Source organism: Sphaerodactylus townsendi, linkage group LG05 (assembly GCF_021028975.2).
Source record: "Sphaerodactylus townsendi isolate TG3544 linkage group LG05, MPM_Stown_v2.3, whole genome shotgun sequence".
NCBI lineage: Eukaryota > Metazoa > Chordata > Lepidosauria > Squamata > Sphaerodactylidae > Sphaerodactylus > Sphaerodactylus townsendi.
The window spans coordinates 87943963-87969851 of record NC_059429.1 but is presented as its reverse complement, the minus strand read 5'-3'; the positions used below and the strand labels follow the sequence as shown (position 1 = coordinate 87969851).

Sequence of the window (25889 nt, the reverse complement as noted above, 5' to 3'; positions counted from 1 at the left end):
TCTGGCTCTCCTATTTAGAATTAGATGGCAAGGTTTCATAGAATGAACATATGACTCTTTATCAGAAAATATCTTATGGTGATTTAGTTTCCATGGAAGCTACTCCACTCAAGCCCTTTCCACTCAAACCAAATGCAGTGTTTTGAGGCAGGAAATAAAATGCTTCCTCCATGAAGTTCTGCGTGGTTTTTAGCCCAAAGCATGTTATTTCTGGCCTGAAAATGTTTTATTTGCATGCTGTTACCTAGCAATTCTTTTGAAAATGTTTTGAAAATATTTTCACTTGCTGTACAAGCTCTTTCAAACATTTCCCACGCCTCTCCACAGTCCCCAGACTTCCTCGTTGGCACCAAGATCAATTTTCTGAGCTTGCGCCAGCAGTCTAACGCTGTACACATAGACACAACCCCTAGAGATGCAAAGCACAAGGCTTTGAAGCTTTGTAGATACGAATCTAAGAAGTTTTAAAAACCCAGAACAACCACAAAATGGCGGACAGGAAGCATTTTTGAGAAGTTGATTCTAGACAAACGAGGGTTTACAAGCTGTTTGCAAAATGTTTTCCAGGGTTTGTGCAGAAAGGGCCAGAATCAGCCACCAGGTTGTTTTGTTTTGTTTCTTGCTGGCATTCCTCATGGAAAGCTGGACAGTTTAGCAGGGGAAACTTTCCCCTACAGTTCATCTCCATGCTGAGAAAAAGTTTCACATGCTTTATTTGTGTCAGCCCACTGCTATAACTGACTACACTTGTTCAGAAGTGATGACACTTGTCCAACAAGCACACGAAGGGCATGTACACTTTATGAGTTTCCATTTGAAAACCTAAAGAATAATCAAAGGGGAAGTAGCTTAATCACACGAATGTACCAGGCTTGTTTATTCCCAAGTGAGAAAGAATAGATCTATGCCCGTATTTCTAAGTGAGAAAGACCTACATCCTTAACAATGAACTGAAGATAGGACTTGAGACAACCTGATTCTTAGTAGGGTGTGTTAATGCAGAGGGCCAAAACTGAAATTGAAGTTGAGTTTTACAGCAGGATTGCACATGTCAAGATCAACAGTAACTAAGTAAGTTCTTTTAAATGTTGAGATTCCTTTTATCATTTATCTCTAATAAACCCATTTATTTTCCCTCTTGTTAAATCAGTAATTGATCTGACACAACATTTTTCTCATATATAAGGTTTAGAGAAGGGGGATAAGGGAGGGAAGGGGGAAATTATGTTAAAAATCTTTGACCATGGGAAATTAGGTTAGGAGAATAAGATGTCATTTTTATTTATTTTAAATTGCCTCAAATTGTAATATATTAGAAAAGGTTTAAGGAAAATAGTGGGACCTAGGTTGGGCTTGAAGTTGAATAAATCATGAAAAATGTTATGGATAAGATTGACAGCTGGGAAAGGGCAGGAAGTCAATTAGTTATATGTAGTCTATGTTGTTCATGTAATACACATGTTTGTTGAGAAAGTAGAAAATAGGGTGGTTGGGTCACCTTCCCCCCCCCCCTTTCTATGTTAGTTTTGTTGTAGTTGTAAAAAAAACCAATAAAATGATTTTTTAAAGAAAAGTTGGATTCCTGAATATACATACCGGAAAATGAAGTCCAAGTAAACTCTGTGGGATGCAGTTCTGGGTGATTATGCTTACTGTATTTCCTCTTGGCTTTGCACAGAGCAGAAATCTTACTGGGCATAAAAAAATTACTATCTCAGCCCTGCGTGGGTGATGTCATCATTCGACAGCCTCTCAAGCAACCCTCCCACACTCTATACTTGGGTAAATAAAAGAAATAGTGAAGGAAATCTGTGCTTTAAGTGTCTACCATGAAGTGGAATCCTACTCTGCCTAAATTTCTGACCTTAGGAAGGCTGTTTTCTTTTTGAGAACTCTCAGGAACAAACGCACAAGAGAAGAGCTGCTCAGAGTTTGCTTTGCCAACTTTCCACACAAGAGCTTTCAGGAAAGCAAGAAGGGATCACATCGGAAGAATCTCTGTAAGTAGCTTTCGGCTGTACTTCTCCCAAATTGGCTGCTGAAACAAAACAGCTGTGATAAATAACTGTAGATTGCAGCAGAGCCCAAGGGAGGGAACTAGGACTGGCAAATAATAACCAGCTTGCTAACTATGAAGGGGTGGTCGTACGGAGATCGTTAGATTTCCAGATTTAGCAAAAGCAGAATAGGCTGATAATGTACAAGTAGCATTATGTTCTCTAACTGTTGGTGCAGCCCCCCCCCCCCCTCCAGATTATATGCCAGTGGGTGAGAAAAAGCAGCATTCACTTTTATTTGGCTTTTTGTTTCAGCAAAACAAAACGAGGGCTCCTGTAGAAGTAAAATGATAATCAAGCCCAAAAGGATCCCACAGTAATTCAAATGTTTTCTGAGCTATCTTGTTGGGAGTCTCTGATTTTTTGTTCTTTTTGAGATGTTTTGGGAGAATGCTCATGGACAAAAAATGGTCTCATTGATAAACTTTGCCAGCTGGTTTTTCGGGTCAAGCACAGACGAGGCATCAGAATAAACACTGCTCTTTTCTGCATGCTTAGAGATCTGTTGAGTCAGTTCCTGGGCTATTTTAGGTGACATAGAACGGGTTAGTTTGTGACCTGTTTCCCTCTTTTCTTCTCTGTCAGTTTTCACCACTACAGTGGGAGATTAGAAAATAATTTACTGAGTTCATATACAGCATTTGTAGCAAACTCAGGCAGCTAATAACCCTAACTCTTTTACCAACAATGTGCTTGAGATATTAACAAAGCTGACGAACAATTTAAACGGATTACTGTTTTCCTGGCATGCAAAATAGTGACTGTAAAAGGGGCAGTTTCTTGTGCTGCTGCTAAAGAATCAGTAAAATGGGGAACAAGCAGCGAGGCTCCACTAGAACATTATAAAATCCTTGTTTGTTGAAGAACAACACAAGAACTTTGCATCACAAATGAGATGGGAGATATGTGCCTCCCAGACACATACTAGTTTGTTTCTGCTTGCAGTCTAAGCAGGCAAGTAGAAGCAGCTAGGGTGCATATTTGCAAAGCTGAATCAAATCTCTCCCCAGAAAAATACCTTATTGGTATTTCGGGGAGGGGGGGTTATCCCCAAAACTGGTGGTGATTTACGGGAGCAGGAAAAGTTGCTTTGGGCCTGCCGCCATTTAAAAAAACTCTCTCCCTCCCTGCCTCTGTCTACCACTTACTTACCTGCTGTCTGGTCTCAGAGGAAGCAGGCAGCACAGAGCTCAATGCTGCGCTCAGCGGGTCTGGGCTAAGCCCAGGATTCAGCTCTGTGCTGTTGCTGCCTCTGAGCCCATGTGGAGTTCAAAGGCTGCTGGAATTTTTTGGGTATAGGTTTAATAGACCCCAGGGATGTAGGTAAGGGGGTTTCATGGGTTTAAACCCCCCCATTACATGTCCGGTGGGGGACCTGGGCGCTCCTGAACCCCAGCTGCACGCCCCTCACGCCCCAGCTGTGCTTCCCACTGAGCCCGGGCAACCGAGCAACGATGCTGCAAAGGCATCAGTCCCACTCCCAACGAGAGGCCAGTGCATGGGGGGGGGCACACATGCCCGCGTGCAGCAGAACTAAGGGAAGCCACTCGCACAGGCAGCCGGCAACACATGCTTGCAAGCTGCAAGCCAGCCAGCCAGGGGAAGAAAGTCTTGCCTCTCACGAGAGCTCCTATGCTCAAAACCTGCTTTACGGGAGCTGAGAGGCGAGACTTTCTTTCCCCAGCCAGTTGACTTGCAGCTTGTAAGCGTGCTATGCCGGCTGCCAGTGCAGGTGGCTTCCCTGAGTTCTGCTGTGCGCACACACGCAACACTCCCAGGAGTGGGTGGGGGCATGGACCCCTGAGCCCCACCCCCGAGCCCCCACCCCATAAAAAAGCTATACATATGTCACTGATAGACCCCTCCCATTCAAATTCTAAAAAAAACCCCTAGTATGGAAATTTGGTGGGGGTTGGGGGCTCAAAAATGTCCAGGACTATTAAACCTGAAAAATACCAGGGAAAAAATGGTGCATACCCTTAGAAACAGCTTTTGTCTCTGAAGCCAATATTGGCTCTACTGTAACAATCATGTCACTTACGTGGCTGCTTGTAAGTTTCATCAGAGCCAACAGGGACTCCATGGAATGGTCTGTAGATGCAAAAACAGCAAGGGGGAGAGGTCAAAGCTGCTTCTTCCTGCCTGCTTTAATCACAAACAAAGCGCTAGGGGGTATCTTGGAGACACAAAACTCTCATTGCCCGTGTAATGCAATGTCCTCATGTTGTTCCCTGACAAACACACAGACTTCATAAAGTGTAGGTAAAACTTCTGTGGCAAATGTTTCATGGCGTTTTTTCTACGGACAAAACATCCTGGGATAAGGAGGTGAAACATTCCGGTTCAGGCATAGTTTCTGCATGGCTTCTGGGCCTAACGCGGGGCTGCCCCGCGAGATTTCCCTTATCCTGCGGCTTTAAAAAAACAATGAAATTGGTGGTTCTTTTGAAAAAGCCTGCACCGCTCCCGTTCCCATGCGAACACCACGGGAGACAGGCCAGTTTATTTTTCCAGCTTGGCTGCCTGCTCTCCCCGCCCCTCAGCTGCGGCCAATCAGAATGTCAGAAAAACGGAACCTAGATAAACTACGTAAATGTAAACATTCATGTGGGAAATGAAAATAAACCAGGGGCTCGTGCATAATTCACTGGAGTTCTTCCTCCTGGCCTGAACACACAGACAGGCAGCCGTGCGAAGGGAGAAACTGGGATAAAAACACTCTGGGATATATGATCCTGGGTCTATCCCAGGATATTTTGTCTGTGGGGGAAATGCCCATGACAGGCTGCATTTTGTTAAACTCATAAATAAGAACCTGATCCCATGCACATTTCTTAGCAATGTTAACACAAACAGGGAATTTGTGGGCTTGGAAGGCACAAGTTTGTGGATACACATGCCTGGGCTGTTTCCGCACGGCACAATTATACCGGGTTACAATAGGTATCTTACAATCCAGGTCTATTTTATCCAGTTTCTCCCTTTGCATGACTGCCCATTTCTGTGAAGGAACTGAGTGAAGGCTGGGAGGAAATACTCCAGTTTGTATTCTTGCCGCAGTGTCTTGGTCTTGGTGCAGCATTCAACAGCAGTCCTGCTGTGACCCCAACTCCTCTTTTCCGCAGCCACCTTCTTATAAACACCTTCTTCCAGGCAGCACCTCTCCCTGGTACCTTTGTAGACCCCAACAACAGCATCACCACTTGTGCCAGCCATCGTTGTCCATGCACGCCAATTGCTCAAAAACACACCAACAGTTGCTGCCGCCCTCTCCTTAACACTGAACTCAAACTGGCCATTTCCCACCCAAGGTCCATTTTGGGCCACTGCTACTCCCACTGAAAGGCTGCACTTCTGATTGGTTAACCCAAAGCGACTGGGGGAAAACAAAGCCCCTCTTTTTTCCAGTTCTGGATAGGGCTCGGCGCAGGCCTCAACATGGCAAGCAGCAGCAAAAAACAATGGGGCACAGCATCACATCACATTCCAACTCACATTATCATATTTTTGTGGAAAACGAGAGACTTCCCCCCCCCATGATATGCCCACTAACTTTTGGCCCAAAGTGCACTTCTCCTGGCTATGCACTCCAAGCAACCAGTGCATGTACAGAAAAAAACGAGGACATTTTGGAACTCCACTCCTGATTAACCCAGGTGAAATGGCACCCGGTAGGTACCATGAGCAGAAAACATGCTTGGGGGAACGTTTTGGGAAGGGCAGGCTACAGTTTGGCGGCTCAGCAGAGTTGAAAACTGACATGATGTCAGGTGGGGAGATCAGGGGGGCAGACAGCAGGGCAGGGAGATCAGGTGGCTGGGCGAGAAAAATGAACTGGTTCTGTTCCCACCTTGTTTGCAAGGTAGGGGGTTCAGCATGGAATTTTTGAAAAGAATCGTCAAATTGGCAATTTTTGAAAATCCCGGGATGAGGGAAATATCATGGGACAAACCCACTTTACGACCAGGAATCGTGCAAACTTCTTGGCCAAACTGAGATATTTCCCTTGCTCAACCCAGGATATTTGGACCATGCAGAAATGACCCTGGAGTTGCAAGTTCTTAATTCTTGTGCAGCCAATGCCGAATTCAGATTGCAGCTGTAGCGCATGTGGAAAAGTTCCTTCGATTCCCTCCCCTCCCATTTCACATCAGGAAAACAAAACAGAGGGTGAAGGCTAAAATAATTTCTCCATGATCACCACTGTCACAAAACACACAGCACACAGAAACAGGAAAACTCATGACTTGCCTCTGACTGTTCCACAGGCTGGGGACTCCAGACCCAAGCTGTATATATCATAATGCATATTTATTCGAGATGATGTGAATGAGGGAATATCTCAGAAGCTAAGCAAGGTCATTACTTGGATGGGGGACCACCAAGGTAGTTGCTGCAGAGGAAAGAAATGGCAAGCCACCTGCTTCTCATTTGCCTTGAAAGCCCCTTGCAGAGGTTACCGCAAGTCAGTTGCAACTAGAGGGCACTCTCATAGGTGAACTGATAAAAAATTCATTCTTGAAGCTGAATTCTTTATTCTTATGCAGCCATGCAAAAAGAAAGAACAATATGACAAGTCAGCATTATGCATATGAAGTAACTATATTAATTGATTCATAATTAAAGCACCTTCTGATTACATTATATGGCTAAACCCATGGCCTAATTTCCTGTGTTTTGAGTCACTGGAAGATTTGGAAACTAAATTTAGACAAGAGGTGGGATCCTCCCTATTTCTGATTACCAGTGTTCCCAACATACAGCCTTAACAAAATAGTACCGCTCGGCATAAGTTTTCATAATAAATGTGCTAGACCTTTTTGATAAGGGTTAGTGCTTCAGGTTGAAAGTTGCTGAGCACTGGGTTTTCCCCCTGGCTACCTGCAACATCATGGCACATTTGTACATCTCCTGGGCTCCCCCTACCTTTTCTCTGATCTTTTCCAAATATGCTTTGTGAACTTTTGTGAAAAATCACAGCAAAACTAGGGTAGCTGCCATATGAGTAAGAAAGTCTGGATTTTCCCAATCTCACTTACACAGCAGCCGTTTTTTCCCATCCCAATCCTTTGGCAAACAATACTCTACTACCAGCAGTCTTCAAAACTAACTGAAATAAAAGGGGTGAAGGTGTAATACAGGTTGCCATTAGGTGGGTCCTTTAACGCATCACAGTTACTTTGCCAACAGCTGCAACTTTGGAGGAAATTTGTCACATGAATGTACATCACTGATAATTACTGTAACTTTGGAAAGATGGTGAATGAAATCTGAACTGTGTCACAGGTTTTGGTAATGGTTATTTTTGAAACTATAGCCCTGTCAGATAATAATGTCAAAGGTAATTTTTTCCCCAATATCCTCTAACAGTGAGAGCATTTCCCAACACTGTAATCAAGAGGCTTTTTCCCTGCCCAAATCCTAAATGAATGATTCAGCTGCTTGTAATGTAATTGTTTGTCTTGAGACTAGCAAAGCTGGGCTCTCAGTCTTTTATGTCTGTACAATATCAGTAGTTATGCATCATGTTGTTTGTAATTGAAGGTTAGTGGTTAACAGAGACTTTTCCCACATGCTCAAGCTATTTCTGATTTTCTTGAAAGTTGATGCAAACTTAGGAATTTGTTTGGGCAGGGTTCTTCCATATGTCTGCCCTTCCTGTGCATTTTTACAATTGTGGAGTCAGTTTATTTCTTCTGAATATGGCTTAGATAATGAGGATTTTCAAAAGAGAGTGCTGTTGTTATCTGTGGCACCAGAGAACCCTTTTATTTACAGTTTTCGTTTTTTTAAAAAAGATGGGAATTGTAGTCCATAACATCTGGAGTGCCAAAGGTTCGCCACCACGGGCCTAGAGACTTCCTTTAAAAAAGAAAAAATAGAAGCCTGGGAATTCAGAGGACCTGCTTAAACTGTCATTACAACACTACTGAAACATATCAATATTTTAAGACTTTTTTGAAAAAACTGAAATCACTAGTCTTCAGAATGTTGGGGGGGAGGGGGTGGTTTAATTATGACAACAGTCCCGTCATTGAAAAGGGGGCTGGAGGTGGGTGGGACAAAGAAAACTGATAGAAACTTTACACAGCAGGGAAAAGTTGATCCAAAATCAACTTCCAAAATTGTGGTAAAAGGGGTCTTAACAAAAACTTGAGGGTTTTTTTAAAACTAGAAGTGAAAACTAAAGGCAGAGGATTGCATACAGAAATTACAGGATAAACCAAAGCACTATGGGGCCAGAACCAATGAAAAACTCCATGTGTAAAACCTCAGAGTTTCATTTAAATTTGCCCAGCCAAATTCTACATGCCAGTAGGTAGAGCTACCCCTGTATGCATGCAGCCTTCATACCCCCAGCTTCAGAAAAGCACAGTAACTCTGGCTGCAGCTCAAGAAATAGCACTCTCAGGGATGAAGTACGTTCTCTGGGACAGATTCATGTGGGTAGCCATGTTGGTCTCAAGTAGCAGAAAAAAGTTTGAGTCCAGTGGCTCCTTTAAGAACAACAACATTTTATTGTTGGTATAAGCTTTTGAGTGCGTGCATACTTCTTCTGATATGCTCTGGGGCATTCATTGGTATGTCACAATCCTGGTTGCAAATTGGACTATGAATAGGAGAGAAGATGAGCCAAAACAACTCCCTGTAGCCCATTTTGATTCTTCTCCTCCAGAAGCCTTCACAATTACCACCTGATAAAAAAAAATTCTCTTGGTTGTCTCTGCCAAACAGTCTCTTCTTAGAATCATAGAATCAAAAAGTTGGAAGAGACCACAAGGGGCGTCAAGTTCAGTCCCCGGCCATGCAGGAATACATATAGATCAGTGGTTCTCAACCTTCCTAATGCCGCGACCCTTTAATACAGTTCCTCATGTTGTGGTGACCCCCAACCCTAACATTTATCCATTTTACAGATGAAGAACACTGATGCAGAGAGTCGGCAACCCCTGTGAAAGGGTCGTTTGACCCCCAAAGGGGTCGTGACCCACAGGTTGAGAATCACTGATATAGATTATAAATTATAAATTCACACTACCAAAGACAGAGGGATAGCCATAGAGTGGGAAAGACTGGCTGTGCAATCCTGGGGATTTACCCCAGTCTAAGCCTATTGATTTCAGACCAGAGTAACTCTGCATAGGATTGCGATATAAGTGCTTACACAACAGTCAATTATTTACTGAAGATTTCTAAAAGCCTCAATAACATACACCAAAACAACTTTTTGCAACACACACAAAAAGCCAAAAAAAGCATTTGGTGAGAGAAAATAGCAGAAAATGCAGCCAGTTAATCCTAACTATTCCTGCAAGTTCCAAGACAAAATAATTTCTTTTAATTTATCTTAGTTCCTTCCTTAGAAATTAGTCACAATTATGAATTTCCCGTGTCTACTGCACAAATTCTACATCACTCATGCACTGAGACTTGTCTTTATTAGGGCAATTTAAATGTACTTTTTGGTTAGAAAGAAGACACTAACCATTGCTTTAGCAAACAAACTACAGTTGCAGACAAGGAGACAAGTAGCAGTGATATAAGGGAGATGGTCCCGGCCAAATGTTTTTTCTTGGTGCTGTGTCTTTCATACAGCAGCAACAGTAATGGGATTTGTTGAAAGCCATTTTAGTGACAATGGTCTCCTTGTCAGTTGTGTGTAGGAGATGCTCCCAGTCCTCTCTCATTTCACTGCTGAGAAAAGTACAGCACAATTGCAAGGATTGCTGGGGGTGGGGGATGGAGAAAGCAAGCAGTAGTGCAGAGGCAGATGCTCAGCATTTCATGGGCCTTGCAGTCTTAGAACACCTTAGTACAAAGGCCGTCTATAATCAGGCATGCTTAGACTTATGTGAAAGTCAGCGTGAGGTCTGAGGCAGGATCTACCACAAACTACAATGTGGAAATCCATGAAACAGCAACAACAGATGGTGCCAGCATCCAGTTGATTTTTGCACTGACAATGTCTATAAGATGTTTGTTAGACTATAAAAGGTAACATCCCTTGAGGTTAGCTTATCTGTGCAGGAGGGGGAGAGGTCTTGTAGTGGACACCTAATTGCTCACTGCCCAATTGTGCAGCCTCCAGTGCCAGGTGGTTCAACCCCACTTGCTATGTGTTTTCAGGCACAAGTTCAAATAAGTTTGATCAGTTTAAGTTCTAAGGCTGATTCCGCATGGGCCAAAAACAGCAACGTGAAAATGGTTTGAAAATGGTGTAAAATGGTTTAAAACGGTATAAAAGAGTTTACACTGTTTTCACAACGTTTTCACACTGCTGTTTTTGGCCCATGCGGAATCTGCCTTAGTTACAGTTCAATTCAGCTTAGATTTATAGTTTCTTAGATGTTGTACAGTTCCCTTTTTACTTCAAGATACTGTTTAATGGCTTGTTCAGTTTCACTCAAGGTTTCACACTGGCTTGGTACATAGACTCAGTACCCTCACACAGTGGTGTGCAGAGCAATTGCTAGCATGCACAACACAATTGTTACAGATCTTACTTTCTAGGGATTCTTCTTCCCATCTACATCTGGCCAGAGCCAACCATTCTTCCCTTCTACATTTGACCTAGTCAACCATTCACTATGTTTTAGGTAAAGCAATAGGGCTGTTTTCCATACTGTTAACACATTGTTTTCTAAATCCTCTAGGGTCATGTCACTAGTCTGGGCCTTTGTACTCCAATGCCTGAAGTTTAACACCCTTTTCACAGCATTCCAAGTTCCTGGGATAACTAGCAATATTGCTGATGCACTATCTTGTTCACAAATTGAGCACTTCTAGCTTATGGCCCACCTAGCATATGAATCACCAAAGGAGATACCTGTGATGCTTTGTGAATCCTTGAAGGGGTGAGGCCTGGTGGGCCATAGACAACTCTTTGGCCCCACATACAATGTATTTTATGCTATGAATTAGAAGAAGAGTTTAGATTTATATCCTGCCTTTCTCACCTATAAGGAGACTCAGGGCAGCTTACAAACTCCTTTCCCTTCCCACAACAGATACCTTGTGAGATAGGTAAGGCTGAGAGAGTTCCAAAGAACTATGACTAGCCCAAGATCACCTGCAAATCTGGGAAAACAAATCTGGGTCACAAGATAAAAGTCTGCCGCTCATGGAGGAGTGGGGAATAGATTAGAGTCTTTAGATTAGAGTCCATCTGCTCTTAACCACTACACCAGAACACGGAGGAGAGTTTTTGTCACCTTACTTGCTGAAGATATTAGGAATTAATTACTATATTTCATCTCCCCTCATTTAGGTTCCATTCATGAATGCAAGCAAGAAAGTGGATTTGAAAATCATTATAATTGGAGCTCTAGGGTAAGCAGTATTCTTTGCTTTCAGAGTTTGAAGAGTCCATCACTGCCATAACAGTTTTGCCTGTAGGTTGATAATCCAGTTAATGATTCTTACATAATAATAATGAGATTCCCTTCTCACTGGACACAGTGTGTAACAAACTTCTCTCTGTGATACTCCTCTGAAGTTGCCAGCCATAGATGCAAGCGAAACGTTAGGAACAAGATCTACCAGACCACGGCCGCACAACCCAGAAAACCCACCACAACCAGTAGTATTGAAAGTTTCCTTTCTCCCTTACTAACTTGTAACCCTCATTTTTTTTTCCTCAACTGGGCTCTGGGACCAGAAATAAACACATTTGGGAATAGGGAAGAAGAGATTAGAGGGGAAAATTGGCAGGTAAGATTGGAATTCAGCTTCCAGCTTCCAATCTGCAAGTTTTTCCCTACAAATGCCATCTAAACCTGCATTTCCATTAGCTGGCAAGGACCTATTATTTTTCATGTGTAATTGGTAGTTCCTCCATTAGACAATCATAGTTATGACAACCAACTCTGTCTTAAAACTCACCTCATACTATGGTTGCTTCTGCAGGAAACGCTTGCTCTGTGCCCCCTTCCCAAGCTGCAGCCAGAGGTGGGATCCAACCAGTTCTCAGTGCCAAGAAGGGGTTACTAAATCAACCTCCCTGCCCAACAGGGACTGGAGGTGCATGTGTGCGGCGGCGCCACTGTTTGAATCCCACCACCATCGGAACCTGTTATTAAAATTTTTGGATCCCACCACTGGCTGCAGCTGTTTTATTTTTGCTTCCACATGACACTATTGAACTTCCACTGACCTTCTGGGTCTCCCCTGAATCTGATGTGGGTTTCTCCAAATTTACTTCAGTATGATCAGTTCTGAACAATTGCCTTAAAAGCATATTTGGGTAAGTGTGGGATTTCCATAGCTTCTTGTCCCACATCTTGTCCCACAGTTCCAGTTATTCTCCCACCACCAGTCATTGCCCCAGCAATGGACCCATCCCATCTTCCAATATCACCCACGCAGTGAAACCACCCACTGACCAGACTTCTGAGATTTTTTGTGCTTTTTTCACCTCAGGGACTGAGCTGCTTCTAATAGGTAGTGTTTGGTGATAAGAAGCACTTTCCCTCAGCCCGTTACACTTCCCAGAAGGTGAAGGAAGCCTGTAATTTAAAGCCTTTTTTGTCAAACCCTTCAAAAGGCACTAATAATAATAATAATAATAATAATAATAATAATAATAATAATAATAATAATAATAATAATAATAATACCAAGTTTACTCAAAATGAAAATATTACCAAGTTTACTCAAAATGCAATGAAACACTGGAAAACTGAGTTGTTCATGGGCAACCAAAGCTACGGAACTGTCAACATCAAGAGAGGAATTTTCCAGGGTGACTCACTGTCACCATTGTTGTTCATCATTGCAATGATCCCACTGTCAACAATTCTACAAAAAACAAACCTGGGCTATCAAACTGCAAGAAATTGACTAAAACTTCCCCACTTGCTGTACATGGATGATCTAAAGCTTTATGGAAAATCAGAAACTGAAATTCAGTCACTGACCAACACAGTCAGAATCTTCAGCAATGACATTAGTATGGAGTTCGGCTTGGACAAATGTGCCACAGTGGCATTGAAGAAAGGGAAAATTACTGACAGTAAGGGCATAGAGATGCCTAATGGAAAAACCATAAAGTGCAATCAACCTGAATCCTATAAATACCTGGGAATACTACAGCTGGACAACATCAAGCATGGACATGTGAAAAATGTGGTCAACAGAGAATATGTCCAAAGGGTCAGAAAAATTTTGAAGAGCAAATTAAACGCTTGGTGAGGGAATAATGATCAAGGCTATCAACACCTGGGCCATACCGTCATCAGATACACTGCTGGAATTGTGAACTGGACACAAGCAGAGCTGGATGATCTGGACAGAAAAACAAGAAAACTGATGACAATCCACTACTCATTACACCAGCGTGAGTGATGTTGACAGACTTTACTCTACCCAGAAAATCAGGAGGTAGAGGGCTTCTGCAAATTAGAACAAGCGGTGGAAGAAGAGAAACATGCACTGGCAGATTATGTGAAAAACAGTGAAGAACCAACATTGATGGAAGTCAACAGCAGAAAACAGCTCAAAGTGCAAAAGACAAAGAGTGAATACCATGAAAAATACACTGCAAAGCAGAAGAGAAAACTGGCAAAAGAAGGCTCTCCATGGACAGATCCTAGAAAAAATTGAGGACAAAATTGACAAGGAAAAAACCTGGTTGTGGCTCACAAATGGAACTTTGAAAAAGGAGACTGACAGCTTGATTCTTGCAGCTCAAGAACAAGCAACTCGAACAAACGCCATCAAAGCCAGAATTGAAAAGTTGACTACAGATCCCAAGTGCGGACTCTGCAAGGAAGCAGATGAAACAATAGATCACATACTTAGCTGCTGCAAGAAGATCGCGCAGACGAACTACAAGCAGAGGCATAATACTGTTGCTCAGATGATTCACTGGAACTTGTGTCAGAATTACCACCTGCCTGTGACAAAGAACTGGTGGAATCACAAACCTGAAAAAGTCACTGAAAATGAACATGTAAAACTACTCTGGGACTTCCGAATTCAGACTGACAAAGTTTTGGAACACAATACTCCTGACCTCACGATTGTGGAAAAAAAGAAAGTGTGGATAGTTGATGTTGCAATTCCTGGTGACAGAAGGATTGATGATAAGCAACTGGAAAAACTTACACGATACGAGGATTTAAGGATTGAACTACAAAGACTCTGGCACAAACCAGTAAAGGTGGTCCCAGTGGTGATCGGCACACTGGGTGCAGTGCCTAAAGATCTTGATCGGCACTTAAAAACAATCGACGCTGACAAAATCACCATATGTCAGCTGCAAAAGGCCACCCAACTCGGCTCTGCATGCATTATTTGTCGATACATCACACAGTCCTAGATGCTTGGGAAGTGTCCGACGTGTGATGTAATACAAAATCCAGCATATTGATCTTGTTTGCTGTGTATAACTGTTTTGTATCAATATAATAATAATAATAATAATAATAATAATAATAATAATAATAATAATAATAATAATAATAATAATAATAATAATACTGAGGCAGATATAACTTAAACAGAATAATTATCATACAAATTTTGGGATGAAAACATTTCTGACAAGTAAGAAGTGTACAATGTATTGTCAAAGGCTTTCACGGCCAGAATCACTGGGGTGCTGTGTGGTTTCCGGGGTATATGGCCGTGTTCTAGCAGCATTCTCTCCTGACGTTTCACCTGCATCTGTGGTTGGCATCTTCAGAGGAGATCCTCTGAAGATGCCAACCACACAGCACCCCAAGAAGTGTACACTTTATAATACTTGAAGTTATGGTGGTACTTGCTGGGCACAGAAAGGACAAATCATGGCAGTGGTAGTGCCATAGAAAGTAATATTTTTAGATGCAACTGAAGACTCCTTCAAAACATTCCAGAAGAAAAAAATGTGACTGAAAGCTGTCCAGATCAAACAGCTAAAGAACTGGTCATATAAAATTATATCAGCATAGGCAGAATCAAAGCTGTGTGGAAAAACCAAACTGTGCACAAATTTTAACTGAACAACATTGGCATATATATGCTACTGTGGTGGTGGAAAGTGCTGTCGAGTCACAGCTGACTTACGGGAACCCCATAGGGTTTTCAAGGCAAGAGATGTTTGGAGGTGGTTTGTCATGTACTGCCTCTGTGTGAGCTAAGAGAGTTCTGAAAGAACTGTGACTGGCCCAAGGTCACCCACCATGCTGTTAATATATATATATTTCAGATTGCAAAATGAAGATTTACAATTATTGTTGGATGTAGCAATGTCTAATGTGCAAAGGAACTGAGAAGAAGATCCAGTAAGGGGTGGGCAAATGGTCACCTAGAGAGGGCTGTAAAGATTCCTCCATCCTTTCATGTCACCTCTTGTCTGTCCTTAGACTGATATCCTGCTTCTTCTTGGAAGATAAAAAAGAGACTCTTCCTTGCTAGCAAGATAGCAGCATGCTATCCTTCTCTCTTTCCTATCCTACTTCCTAATAAATATTTACCGTTTGCCCTTTTAATCAGTGTGTTCACCACTTCTCCAACAATTATTAGGTATATAAAGGGGCTATGTTAAGTAAAAGACAGCCTTGCCTTCTTCATCTGTTTGACTTAGGATGAATGCATGTACATTTTTCGGTGCAGTTTGAACAACCTAAAAATACTATGTATATAACTTATATGTTTCTTCTTTCATTAGTGTAGGCAAAACCTCTCTCCTACTTCGATATGTTCACAAAACATTTCATGAAGATTATCAAACTACCCTAGGAGCCAGTGTCTTGTCTAAGATGGTGGTGGTGGACAATACCACCCTGAAGCTGCAGGTGAGATGAAACTCATGTTAGACTTCCTGCCCCACGACTATGCAAAAGACTCTGGCCTGGCTGCACTTTGCTCAGCCATGAGGACCCTTCTCAAAGGCAGCTATTGTGAGATACAAAACCCCAAATCCATGTAATAGCTTCAGAAGTGTAGGAAGGGGGGAAAGCGCCTGGTGCACTGGCATGCCATGCCCCCGGAATGCCCTCGCCACACCCCTACGGGGGGGGCACCCAGTGCGTCACGCACCCTCGTCTCCTTGGATCTACACCTCTGAATAGCTTTTATTAAGATCAACCAAAACAGCACAACATGGTTTTTAATAACTTGTGCAATGTGTTGTGTCATTTTGATTGGTCTTTGGTTTGATTGGTCTGGGGTTTCACTATGATAGTCTCTCTGGAGTACAACTGTCCCAGCGTCTTTGCAAATCTCTCCACAGTTGATTCAATCTGCCAATTTAACCTTTAAACCAGTTCCTGTACTGTCTTCTTAATAAGGTTCTCCTGTTAGTTTCAATATCACCGCCTTCCCGGTTCCAGTAGCTAGAAATCCTTCTCAATCCTCATGTTTCCCCCTTCCACCAGCAAAGTGATACCCACTACTGCTCACATATCCTTTTTTGCTAGTTTTATCATGGTGCAGGAAGAAGAACAATAAAATCTTTTCCTTTCTTATGTTCTGTGATACTGACCACTTTGCTCCAATCTTCTCTCAGTGTCATCATAAATCTTGGAAAATGTTAACAGCAGGCAAGAAGACATTGGGGGGTCTGCTTCTTTGCCAGAAATACGACCAAAGGCAAGGTCATGAAAGGTCCTCCAGCCATGATCCTCTGTAGTGGCTGTCACAGCTACGGAAGATACGGAAGTTTGTTGGGTCTCAATATTTACAAAGCACAGTGTGTTCAGGCCTAGAATTGTATCGCTTTGCCTTCTTGATGGCTCATCTGTTGTGGTCCTGAAGTTGCTAATGTGTGTATGTTCACTCTCCTTTTAGATTTGGGACACAGGAGGACAAGAACGGTTCCGGTCCATGGTATCAACATTTTACAAAGGCGCAGATGCCTGTGTGCTGGCCTTTGATGTCACAGACAAGGATTCTTTTGAGTCCTTGAATTATTGGAGGAAAGATTTTCTGCAGAAGGTCACTCCTACAGAACAAAACTTCCCTATGGTTGTTCTGGGGAATAAAATTGATTTGAAGAAACGAGAGGTAAGAAAAGAAGGTATGAGAGGAGTGGTGGAAAGGTGCAGGATATAAACTTACTTGGAAACTGCAGATAAGGATCAGACTCAAGTTATAACACTATATGAAGAATAGGAGGCTTTCACATTCCCCCATTGCTTCATATATCCCTATACCATTGATTTTGAAGGAATATAAATGTAACTAACTTCTATAGATTAAGGCCAGAGGTTTTTCAGAGATCAGGTAGGCTGAATCTGAAAAGCTACACAAGAACTGGGAGGATCTCCATTCTGATGTTTGCTATTCCAGTTGCCAGACTAGGATTTAGTATGACCTGCACGTGGAACACAGTCCTATTACTCTGCTTTTCAATACATCCTGACACACAGAAACACACTTACAGGGCAAGTATTCAGCAGTAAACCAAGAACAGACCTACTAACTGGAAGGTCCTAAATTTGAATTGTTTTTATTTTAAAATAATAAAGAATTATATTCTCATATTTACATCTTTAGAAAATTAAATGTCCATTCAACTAAAGACGATCCAGTCTACAACAGAAAATATGGATCACATTACAGGGAGCAATTTACAAAAGTTATGCAGAAAGCTTGCATGAACAGTCTTAACTTACTAACAGAGTAGGACTCTTCAGGAGCAACAGCAATCAAAAACCAGCAAGAAGAATAAGAACTTTTCAATATAATAGTGTCGAGTACAAGTTTCTGAGTGACTTAAAAAAATCACCATATTGTATTGTCAAATTCTTTCACAGTGCCCCACAGAGAGAAACACATCTTCTGTGGCATGTCCCTGAAGATGCCAGCCATAGATGCAGGCAAAATGTTAGAAGCAGGCAAAATGTTAAGAGAGCCAGTGGGGTGTAATGGTTAAGAGCAGTGGACTTTAATCTGGAGAACCAAATTTGATTCTCCACTCTTCCACATGAGCAGTGGATTTTTATCTGGTGAACTGGATTTTTTCCACACTCCAACACATAGAGCCTGCTGGGTGACCTTGGGCTAGTCACAGTTCTTCAGAATTTTCTCTGCCCCACCTACCTCACAAGGTGTCTGTTGCGGGAAGAGGAAGGGAAAGGAGTTTGTAAGCTGCCTTGAGTCTCCTTACAGGAGAGAATGGTGGGGTATAAATCCAAACTTCTCTTGTTCTTCTTCAAAACTACCAGACCACAGCCACACAGTCCAGAAAACCCACAACAACCATCACCATATTCTTCAACAACTTCTCAGGTCATAATGAAAATACTGATGTATAGTGCTGGCTAAATACATTCTCTGGCTGCTCCTGTATTCATTTGCTTGCTGGTAAGGAACAAAATTTTGTTCATGTGGGTAACATAATTAAGACTATAGATTATCATAGCCAGATATGATGAAGAGATAGGCCCTGTCCTGATAGTAGATGCTGAGAACCATCCAGAGCTCCTGAAAATCTGAGTGTTCCACATCTTCCAAGATTACTTGACTAGTGAAACAAAGACTGCTGCTCTCTCCTAACTGAATAGTTTGGGACATTTCGGTCTAGAAAAATGACAGCTAAGAGGAAGTATAGTAGAAGTTTATAAAATTCTGCATGGGATATTTAAAAAGTGGACAGATAGAGCTCTTACACTATCTTCTATAATACTAGAACTCAAGAGAACCCAACTGGAAATAGGTTCAAGTAAGGAAAAACTTCTATACTCAGTGAGTAATTAAACTGGAATTCACTGCCACTGGAGGTAATGAGGTCACAAGCAAAGATAGCTTTAAAAAGGGATTAGACAGATTCCTAGAGAAGAAATCATGGTAAGAGAAAATTGCCTTCATCTTCAGAAGCAACAAAGCTGTCAATACCAGGGCCAGGAGGCAGCATCAAGGAAGGGCATCAGCCCCTATGACCTGGTTATTTGGCCCTCCAGGGAAGCTGGTTGGCTGCTATGTGAGACAGTATGCCAGAAGGCAGCTTTACTGGTGCCTAAGACCCACATACTGGCACCATTGTGTATCTTTGTCTTTACCCCTTCAGAGGCTGTGTATTCCTCCTGTTCATTAGAGGTGCAGATGCCTTCAGAAATCCAGTTTGCCATTTTTAAAAATAGTTATTCCCCACATGTGCTCTCAGAAAGGGGCATACAGACAGTAAACATACTGCCATACCTAAGAAAATTTTCAAAACCCAGGTTTTCGGATTTGGGACACTCCCATCTAAAAAATGGGAGCTTCTTTATATAGGAATATTTCTGATTTTTAAAAATGCATGTCAACTCACCAAATGATAATGCTCCAAACACCACCCATCTGACGTACCTAGTTCTTCCTACCCAAGTATTCATCTTATAGATTTTTCAAGGTCGTTTTCACCCTTTTACTTCAGTGTTTCTGAAAAAAATCCCCTTTGATTACTATGAACATGGCGGGGCTAGTTTTCCTTACGTTCTGTGAGGATGGGGGGTGGGAACATTGACATGGATCCAGTGATATGTGATAGTAATGACACCACGGACTCAGTTTTTCCTGCCCTTCTAGAGCAACCTCCTAAGCAGTTTTGCTGCTGTTGGAAGCTATGGAATCTACCTGGGGAAAAGAACATGTGGTCTGGTGGGGGCTGCATTGAGAAGCAGGAACTGAGTGAGTTTTGCCCTTGCACTGACATAATTTCCCGGACCAGCACCAATGACAGAATAGGGAGGGCAGAGCGATATTACCCAAGCATAAATAGCAATGAAAATAATAATTGTAAATAACTCCTGCTGACCTTCTTCTGAGCAACTTCTTCTAGCTGGACTTCGGGTAGACTGACATCTTACTGTTCAGATTGGCTAGTAAGTGCCCTTTTTTAGGCTATCACAGAAAGAGTTGAGATACCCAACTATAGGGAGTAAAGTGCAGAAATGCAGAAATGCCAATTTGATGTGCAGAACTGATGACCCAATTCACAGATAAGGATTAGTCAGCAAGAAAATACAGATTTTCCCCCAGCAGCTTTAGAACTTATCCATGATCAGGAAGAGCTGCTGAGAGCATCAGATATAGGAATCCCCTAATAACACATATCAGGAAAAAAGTTTCAGATAAAGCTGAAGTTTTAAACAATTTGGCCAAACAGAATGACAGTTTATGAAAGCAGTAGAAACTGAAGTAGCTAAAGTTCACTGTTTACAGCAGTCACCTGACCAAATTATTTTTTTCTTGTCTGACAGGTATCCAAGGAGGAAGCTACATTATGGTGTGTGAAGAAGAACATTGCCTACTTCGAAGTTAGTGCCAAAGATGATATCAATGTTGTGCAAGCCTTTGAGACTTTATCAAAGCAAGCACTCTCAAGGGTAGGTAGCACTGGTAACTGTGAGCAATAGCATTTCTTGCCTGCATCCACATGAAGATGATTACCCATGTCCCTTTCATTGAAACGGAACATCCATTCATTAATTTCCTCTGAATTTTCTTGTCCCAGCCCCCCATAGCCACTATTTCCCTTCTCTGACAACGAGGGATATTTTCACATTTCTTTAAAAAGACTGATAATTAACATATCTCTATAGCTTTAAGCAATATATGTGTCTATAGCAACAAATTGCTACTGTATTGAGCAAAGAAAGATGGAGAGGTGGCAGAAAAGCTAAGTGAATTCCTTGTCCCTGTGTTCACTATTAAAAGTGTGGTCTATAATACCCATGCCACAGCCACTATTTTCAGGAAGGGAGTCTAAAGAACTGGATCAGTTTGAGCAATAAAGTTCTAGACATGGTGGGAAAATTAAAAACCAGTAAGTTTCCAAGTCCTGATGGCATACATCCAAGGTTTCTTAGGGAACTCAAATATGAGATTGTTGATCTTCTAATCTTTATATGTAACTTGTCACTAAAATCAGCTGCTGCACTAGAAGACTAGACAGTAGCAAATGTTACACCAGTTTTTAAAAAGAAGTTCCTATGGGAATACAGACGTTTTTACTGGCCAGTCACTCTAATGTTTTTCCCAGAAACTGTAATCAAAGATAGAATTATTAGCCACAAAGAAGAATGAAGCCTGCTGAGGGATAATCAGCATAGCTTCTTTGAAGGGAAGTCCAGGCCAATTGTGAAGAGCTCCAAGAGGATCTCTACAATTGGGTGAATGTGGCCCTGCTGTATCAGACCAATGGTCCATCTAGTTCAGTAGATGTCCAACCAGTTCCTCTGAACATAGAAGTCAAGGCTTTCCCCCGAAGTGGCCTCCTGGCACTGGTATTCTAAGGCTGATACTCCATGAAATTGTCCAATTCCCTTTTAAAGCCATCCCTTTTAAAGCCACCACTACATCCTCTGCCAGCAAAGTCCAAATTTTAATCACTTGTAGTATAAAGAGGTATTTCCTTTTGTCCACCCTGAATTTACTGCCCATCCATTTCAGTGGATGCCCTCAAGTTCTTGTATTTTGGGAAAGGGGAAAAAGTTCTCTTTACTCTCAGTACTCCATGAAGAATTCTATAAACTTCTATATGTCCATCCCTGAGTCAACTCTTACTAACCTGAAAATTCCCAGATTCTTCAGACTTTCCTCATAGGGAAAGCAGGAAAGTTATCATCTAAATATTTTAATTAAAAAGGGGGGCATTCAATGATAATGTTGAGTGCTTTGGAGCCAGTAAACTGAAAGGTTAAGACCCACTGCTTTAAATCACATGTGAAGCCTATAGTGCCCTCTTGTGGTCATTTCAGTAAATCCAATATAGACAACATTTTGTTTTTCACTAATTTGTGATTTAGTAATTTTGGACAGCATTTTCCACCACCACCTTTTTTTAGCTTGTGTATTTCCATCCACGATTTTAACTTGGATGCAGTTCATGTCTACTCAGAATGACAAGAATAAAGATAGGCGTTTATCTGGTTGTGGTGGGTTTTTCAGACTGTGTGGCCGTGGTCTGGTGGATCTTGTTCCTAACATTTCACCTGAATCTGTGGCTGGCATCTTCAGAGGTGCATATCACCAGACCACGGCCACACAGCCCAGAAAACCCACCACAACCAGTTGAATCCGGTTGTGAAAGCTTTCAACAATAGGTGTTTATATTTGTGTAAGTATATTTTCACATTTTGAACATTGCAGGTTACTGCTTAATTGAGAGACCATGAGAAAGCCTTTTCAAATCGGGGGGTGGGGGGGGTGGGTTGAAATAAGAATTAACACTAACATATGACAGCAGATTTTGAATGTAAATGACTATTAATGATGATAATCAATGTGGCGCTGTAAAAGAAATGAGTGGATTAGCATGAAATTGAAGTATATTTCTATTAATGTAGCAAATGAAAATGGAAACCAAAAAAGTATTCTCTTTGGGTTTGATTTATTTGGAAGAATGTTGAGTGAGATAACTGCCTCCAGCAATAAGACGTTGCCCTGGCCTCTGGTCAGTCTGTGAAGCTGAATGAAAACCTTCCCTTATTTTATTTGTTCTGTTGTCAAGGCAAATTGGCAAAAAGTGCCAGGCAATTTTTGACATTAAAAGTTTAATATCCATGCAAAATGAAAATACATTTATAACACTGAAAAACACATGAAGGCAAACTATGTTTATGGAACTCTTCTTTCAAAATGATAGTAACAAAATCCACTTTTCAGTTAATATTGATTTGTAAACTATAAAGACCCATCCATGCACCTACCCAAATGATCCAAGCTCAGAGCATGCTCATTATCCTGAAGGAAGTAGTAAACGTTGAGTGCAGCTGAGTGTCATTTATGCGAGGAGGGGTAGGGGTAGGGGTAGAGAAAAATGGGCTGAAACTTCAAGCAGTTATGGCCCCTTGAAATGGATGCACAATATACCCATCATGCCTTGCTTATGATCCTTTCAAGGCACAAGTGGCTGATCACTGTTCAGCTTCTGGCCTAGTTAAACTTCTGATGAAAGTCACTTTTTGTCTTTTCCTCTTTTGGGATGCTTTGAACTTTAGACTTCAATTCATGTTGGTTTGTATATTTCTTATAGTACCGAGGGACCATTGAGAGCTATCTCACAGATTCTATTAAACTTATTCCTGAAGATGAGCCCAGAAAGAAATGCTGCTGAGATATTGGTTGGAAAGATGGCGTTTTTTCACTCAGGGAACAGTCACAGTTGTTGGAAATCCCCACGCCAATCAAGGAGGGAAGAATACTTACAGCAACCACATCCCAGGAAAGACAAGAAAATGGCAGGTGATGACTGAAACAAGCAGATGGGAACCAGCCTAAAGTATCTGGATTACAGCTGTCATCCTTCCTGCTCCAGTTGCATTCTGAGATGCCATTTTGAAGCTCAGTACCATCTTTCAAAGCACACCCATGAAATGACCTTGTTAATTTGCCAAACTGAGGACTGTCTTTCTCATCTCTGGTTACTACTGTTTTCCATCTCTTATTGTTGCCTGTTAACAATTCAGGCAAATTCTTTTCAGTTTCCACATAGGTGCTTGGACTGCCTACACTTTTGGTGCTTGAACTGCCTACATAGTGCCCAACAGCACAACCCGAAGGGGCATAAGTAAACCTCTCAGTCCCCTCCTTTGAAAATAATCTGAACTGATTTTGCAACTCTGACAAGTATCCATGTTCACGTTGGTTCACCATACTCACTTGTAACACTACTGAGAGGCTGAAGCTGACAATTCAGTTAAAGATCTTTAAAATGTATATTATTCAAAGAATAGAGAGTTGCCTGAATGCTAGCGTGCAACCCGAAGAATTAAAAATCTTTGGGTCCAGTTCCATTGTCTGCATTCTTCAGTATAACTTCTCAGAAATTCAAGATTTTGCACATTCACTTATTAAAGTCTGCAGTTTTTCCTCGGGAACCTGGTTCCACCTTACGCATACACCAGAGAAGAGCATTTCTAGTATTCATGTTACTGATGCATCACATTTCTAACACTATACTGGAGATTACCTTCTCAGATGCACACATGTTTGTGCAATGGCAAACAGCACATTTAAATTCACAAACATGACATGCAACCAGGACAAATTATGCCACCTTCAGTTTCCTCATATGTAAAAAGGGAACAATTTCCACTTCTCTGGGATATTCTTCAAAGTTACAAAGGCAATAAGAAATATTATAGAAGAATTTTTGAGAACATTATTTTAAATCTGAGGTCACTTCTACATAGCAGTGTTGCTCTGTTTTGCATCTCAAATTGCAGGTCCCCCCCCCCCCCAAGAGCATTCACATGACATCCTCCTCCAATTCACTTATACAGTTTCCCCTGCTTTCCCCTGTTCTTTCCAAAACCTCCTTTGGCATGATCTTTCTGGCAAGACTGTATTTAAAGCAGGTTTGCCCACCAAACCTCATTGCCTACATTACTGGCACTTCCCTTACACTCACCATGATCTCATCCCTGGGCCACCAGCACATTTTTTGCTGGCTTTAAGAAAAATGGTAATAGCTGAAGTGACATACATACTCCTATGGAGAACAGCGGGAGCTAGAGTAGACAGAGGGCAAGTGCAGAGAATATCTCCATGTATATGCTCCATCATCACCGTGAATGCCTGTATTTCCCCTTCACTTCTATCAATTCACAAACTTTGCAAAACAAAAATGTTTATCAGGGTATTCTTATAAAAGTATTACAGGTGTGGTATAATTGAACAGGGAATATAAGGGAATCTATATGCAGTCTGTTGCACTATGGTATGTCATGCCTTAGACAGGGTTCTTTTTCTACACTGTTGTCCAGTCCCGTAATCATTGTTTATTGGATGTTTTATGTAGTTTGATTAAATTGTTTTTTTATATTTTGTAATCTGTCTTGAGTCTCACTGAGAATGGCAGGCTATGAGTGATTTTAATTCATTAATTAATTAACATTGTTAATTTTAAGCCTGAAGCCATTGTTAATTAATTGTAGAGTCCAAGCAAATGTTAAAATATTTGTGCCAGAATGTAAACCCAAATTCTTTTCTGAGACACCTTCCTCATGCAAAAGGCTTGTTTGAGGCATTTCAGTTTAAGAAAAAATCTGAAGGGGAACATAGTAGTAGATGTTTCTAAAATGACATATTGGCTTTTGCTGACCTAATCTTCTGCACATGGAGGGAAAGTGGAATGGTGTAGCCCAATCCTGTCAAATCTTGGAAGCTAAGCTTACAAGTCAGTACTTGTAAGGGATGCCACAAAGGAAGACTCTGTAAAGGAAGGTAATGGTGAACCATTCTGCTTCTCACTTACTTTGAAAGCCCAACCTCTGAATACCAGTGCCTGGAGGCAAAATCAGCTGAAGGTCTCGGGCTTTGTGTCCAGCGGCGCAGGGCAGGGGGGCGTGTCCCCAGGCCTCGGCGACGCGCCGGAGGCCCAGGGACACGGTAAGTGCCGGGTGGGAGAGCATGCATTAGCAAGACTGAAACCCAGAGGGAATGCCCATTCAATCTGACAGACACCAGAAGTGTTCAGATTTCCTCTTACATGGAGATCACTGAGTGATCTTGCCCACTCACAAACAGCCTGGGCTACCTTAAGAGGTTAGCATAGAAGAGAATTGTGTACACTAACCTGAGTTCCTTAGTGGAAGGGTAGGGCCAGAGTGTGTATGGGAACATGCAGATGATGGAGGAAGTGCACAGTCTGATTCTCAACATGGTGTTCAGAGGTGCCATAGTGCTCTCATGACTCCAAACAGTTTTAAATGGAAGCATCTGATTCTGCTCAAGATGGCACTACTATTCAGTAATTAAGAAAGGAAGAATAACACTCTCACTACAGATCTCAGATATTACAGTCATACTGTAATATCAGGAGCCTACCAATCTGCATACATCCTCCTGATACGTGCAGTTGCCATAATGTGTGAACGGAGGCTACACACATATTCACCATTTATATACAGCTCTGGTATG

At 41.8% G+C, this 25889-nt stretch overlaps 1 protein-coding gene across 1 annotated transcript; it reads left to right on the top strand.

Annotated features, from left to right (window-relative positions):
* The first annotated feature begins 1783 nt into the window (after window positions 1-1783).
* RAB7B (RAB7B, member RAS oncogene family) lies at window positions 1784-24791 on the top strand. The gene is made up of 6 exons (XM_048495846.1): window positions 1784-2000; window positions 11326-11387; window positions 15709-15835; window positions 16830-17045; window positions 20225-20350; window positions 23002-24791. Exons 2-6 carry the CDS (start codon window positions 11335-11337, stop codon window positions 23080-23082), a joined length of 603 nt encoding a protein of 200 aa, XP_048351803.1. The 5' UTR covers window positions 1784-2000; window positions 11326-11334; the 3' UTR covers window positions 23083-24791.
* The last annotated feature ends 1098 nt before the right edge of the window (window positions 24792-25889 follow it).